The sequence below is a fragment of the Lynx canadensis genome, chromosome B4, assembly GCF_007474595.2.
Source record: "Lynx canadensis isolate LIC74 chromosome B4, mLynCan4.pri.v2, whole genome shotgun sequence".
NCBI lineage: Eukaryota > Metazoa > Chordata > Mammalia > Carnivora > Felidae > Lynx > Lynx canadensis.
Genome location: NC_044309.1, coordinates 48,130,744 through 48,134,846, shown reverse-complemented (window position 1 = coordinate 48,134,846; position 4,103 = coordinate 48,130,744). Strand labels below are relative to the sequence as shown.

General features: G+C 39.7%; 1 protein-coding gene across 1 annotated transcript; it reads left to right on the top strand.

Annotated features, from left to right (window-relative positions):
- The first annotated feature begins 526 nt into the window (after nucleotides 1-526).
- On the top strand, nucleotides 527-3,889 carry LOC115518356 (matrix Gla protein). The gene is made up of 4 exons (XM_030321816.1): nucleotides 527-677; nucleotides 2,131-2,163; nucleotides 3,025-3,100; nucleotides 3,510-3,889. The coding sequence occupies exons 1-4, from the start codon at nucleotides 617-619 to the stop codon at nucleotides 3,649-3,651; spliced, it is 312 nt and encodes a 103-aa protein (XP_030177676.1). The 5' UTR covers nucleotides 527-616; the 3' UTR covers nucleotides 3,652-3,889.
- The last annotated feature ends 214 nt before the right edge of the window (nucleotides 3,890-4,103 follow it).

The following is a 4,103-nucleotide window of genomic DNA, read 5'->3' as shown; positions in this document are numbered from 1 at the left end:
TGCTGAGGGCTTGGAAGAATGCAAAAAGTTGCGTATCACCGGACACATGCCAAGTGATCCAGAATTGACAGCTTAACCTTACTGGGAAAGTCAGTCTGTATGAGAACCAGTTTATGAAGTGGAGTCCTTTGCCCTCAGAACCTCTCGTTCATCCATCAGGGGAGCGAGCAGAACACTGCAGCTCTGTCTTCAAACCAGACTGCACTCAGGGCCAGGAGAGTAGATCAGAGAAGGAATCAGAAAGGCAAACACGTGTTTGTGGCAACTCCCTTCTCTGTGGAACTTTGCCCAGATCTGGCCCCAAATATAGGGTGGCCACAATTCTGTCTCAGGGCAGCATCCTGCTACAGCACAGTCAGGTCCAGGAGTGAGGGAAAACTGCCCACCCAGAGTAGATAATATCTGGAAGGAATGAATATTTGGGAAAAGTCCCAGTGTTAGTTTAGGGCCAACCAGTCTCCACCTTCTCTGGCCCCCTCCCACTGGTTCCTCCCATTTCAGCTGCTCTAGTTCTTATAAAAACTCCACAGCCTTTCACGGACAGCCTGCAGGAGCCTCTCTCCCCTCTGCTGCTGCGCAAGCCAGTGAGACCAACCCACAGGACCACAGAGACACCATGAAGAGCCTGCTCCTCCTCTCCATTCTGGCTGCCTTGGCCGTGGCAGTTCTGTGCTATGGTGAGAAACCTTTCTTCTGCCATGCTTCTGGTGTTTCTTTCCTGTCTCCGATTTCAGTTTACTTCCATTTTTTCCTCCCCCTCCTCCTCTTCTTCCCCCTTTCTCTGATATAATCTTAAAGTATCGTTAACTTAACATTTCCCAAGCCCTGTGGACACTGATTCATTCCATCAAGTGTTTTTTTTTTTACATACTAAATATCCAGATTTTCGTATACAACTTGACAGGCATGTCCTGTCTCTGGTAAGTCACTATTCACCTAGACACTTCACTGTTTCAGAAAGAAGATATGAAATTCCCAGCCCCTGAGTTCTCATGTTTAGGGATGTTTACTTCTACATTGGGAACTGTTGGTTAAAGGTATTAGTTAAATCACTCACCTTTAAGAAAATCAGTTTTCACATGAAGTGTTAAGTATAGCTCTCTCTGCAGGGACAAGACAATCTCCTAAACTTACTACATTTCTTCAGTGAATTGATCTAAAAATCAAGTTTTACATTTAAAGAACCTCAGAGAAAAATAGACGGTATAATTTCAATTGTCCAAAGATAAGTTTCACCTGGTTTCTCTATGTTGTTAATTATATCTGTGTCTGATCAAAGCTTATGAAAGAAAATCCAAAGCAAGATTATTTTTGATCAGTCTTACGCTTCAGTTATCTGGATATCTTAGATGTTCTTAAACCTAAAGCATACTAATAACCATCTGTATTTCTTCTCACTCTTGAAATTATTCACATGGTTTCTGTATCAGAGGATTTGGTATTTTCATCTCCTTTTTAATTTTTTACATAAAACCACTTGCTTACGAATATAAACCTCTTATTGCCAAATTTACCTGCAGCACATGGGAGAGCAGTGGAAAGAAGAAAACTTTTGCCTTGGCATCGTCTCAGTTCTTTCTCTGAACTGGCATCACGCCCAGTGTGAGTTGTCCTCTGGAGCCAGTGGTTTTTGTGCCTGCCAAGTTAACACAGGTCCTTAAGAGGCTTTAGGAACCTCTTAAAAACCTGTCTTGGTAAAGCCCAACTGACCATCTCCCCAGTCTGCCTGGAGGACGTTGGCTATTTTCTGGACCCTTCTGTCCCTTTCTCAACCCTGCTCTTAGCCAGGTCCCAAATTATTCAGAGAAGATGCCTCTCTGGAGATTTGTGTGCAACATCGAAATTATCTTATTTCACTAGCCTGAGGACCTCATAGCCCTTGAGAAATTTCAGTCAAGGCCGTGACGACTAGCTCCTTCAACATCAGCAAATCTGAAGTGTAGAGATAATTACACCAAGGACAGAGCTAGAGACACAACTTGCAAATCCAAAATGCCTGAAATTTGTAATAACCACACTGCTAAATATATTCTTCACATCTTTTTGACTCTTTTCTCTCCTTCCTTCCCCAAATGCAGACCATTGTCATGTCTGATAAATAACAATCAAATGAATTTTTTTTTATTCCAGAATCTCATGAAAGCATGGAATCCTATGAAATTTGTAAGTGAATATTTGACTTCCTTATTTAAATCTCATGTATTAAAGAATCTCTCTCCCTAGTCTTAAATAGACAAAATGATAATACATTGAGGTAATATAGGGAAGAGACAGAGGGTCTCGTTTGGAAAACTACGTTTAAAAATCTAATGACCGTAAAAATCGCCAGACGAGCAATTTTTTTAAGCTTGAAATAGCATAATATGGCCTTGAAAGTGCATTCGACAGAATTGGAGCCATAAAATCTCACTTGGAAATTTTAAGTTGGCACCACATCAACCACACAGATGGAAAACAAGGAGTAACAACAAATGGCAGAGTAAGGAATTAGAGGCCTAGTCAGCTGGGAAACCGCAGTCATCAGCATTACATTGAATGTTACTGAATATCTGGACTTTCAAAGACTGAGTGTGGGAAGAAGTAACGTAACACTCTCGTTTTCAGTTTTTCACTATTTTCATAACATTGACACTGTCCATTTCCAGTAATCAAAAGTCATGCTTTACAAGCATGTCCCTCCTCAGGACAGAGAGAATTTCTCCTCACAGGAATTAAAAACACACCGAATAGGAACACCAAAATTGAAAACGGCAAAATGATTTCCCAAAGGGGAAATAAACAAACAAAAATTACTGTGGCCTATGTAATAAGTCTCTAAAATATATACACTGCTTTCCTTTGATCTGGCAGTTTATGAAATTGGCTTTATCTTTCCCTTTGACTTTTGTAGATCTCTAGTTACATGGGATGCATGAATTAATTAATTATTTGAGTTTTCAAATATATTTGTGTCAGGGAATATTCATGGAAATATTTTCAACTACTGTTTCCCTAAAACTACAATTATCTTTTTTTTCTTTTAAGATCCCTTCACTAACAGGAGAAATGCTAATACTTTTATATCCCCGCAACAGAGATGGAGAGCTAAAGCCCATGAAAGGTGGGTAGCAAAACTTGATGGAAAGAGGTAATTTTTCCCAACGTAGCATTGCAGATCGGAATGGAATGAGAAACTTTTTTTTTAAATCATATATATTATTTCTAATTGTGCCCCCTAAATCAAAGAATTTAAAAACAGTATACAGAAAACAACTGAATTTCAATAAGACTAGTTTATGAAAGACCCAGAAAGCAGAAGGAGGGAGAAGGAAAAGGAGGACAGAAAGAAAATTTCTATTTTTATTAAAAAAAAAAATTACTCCTGTTCCACCTTTCCTCCCTGTTAAGTACCTCTTAATATTGGGGTGTGTCTCCTATATTTTCTTATTCTTTTTTCCCCCTTTTCCTTTTTAAAAAAAAATTCTATTATGGTTCTCATTTGGGGCCTCTTTTTCCCCCCCACTTTCTAGGATTAGAGAGAGGACCAAGCCCACCTATGAGATCAACCGGGAAGCCTGTGATGACTTCAAGCTTTGCGAACGCTATGCCATGGTTTATGGATACAATGCTGCCTACAATCGCTATTTCCCACAGCGCCGAGGGGGCAAATGAGATTGGAAAAAGTCTCTTTCTTTCCAGAGCCTGGTGCCTGGTTTTGTATTCCTTTGCAGTAGCATCACTGAACTATATAAACACATACAAACTGCTTATTTCTTAAACGTTCTTGTCTGGCTGCAGCCCTCCTCCCTGCTCCCAGATTGATAAGCAATGAAAGCGCAGCGTAGTGAAAGTCAAGAAGGACTTAAGATGTGTAATTATTACAAAATAAACTGCTGGTTGGATACTTTCATTTTGTGAGTCTGATTTCTTCCGGCAAAATGCTGAGATATTTAAATCATGGCCCACCTAACCCAGAATATGAGATTCTGTTAATCATGTTCTAGTCTTGATTAGAAACATAACTGCAGAGAAAGAATGAAACTTAGAAGGCATAAGTCACCCAGCCATAATTTGTCTAAACTCTACCTTGGGACTGGTTAATGATTGCTTCTTAGTATTTCCAG

Excerpts from the sequence above, each read along its gene's own strand:
- LOC115518356 (XM_030321816.1), top strand. The coding sequence starts at position 617 with ATGAAGAGCCTGCTCCTCCTCTCCATTCTGGCTGCCTTGGCCGTGGCA. Across the intron at positions 2,164-3,024 it reads CATGGAATCCTATGAAATTT|ATCCCTTCACTAACAGGAGA; the intron begins GTAAGTGAATAT and ends TTTTCTTTTAAG. Across the intron at positions 3,101-3,509 it reads AGAGCTAAAGCCCATGAAAG|GATTAGAGAGAGGACCAAGC; the intron begins GTGGGTAGCAAA and ends CCCACTTTCTAG.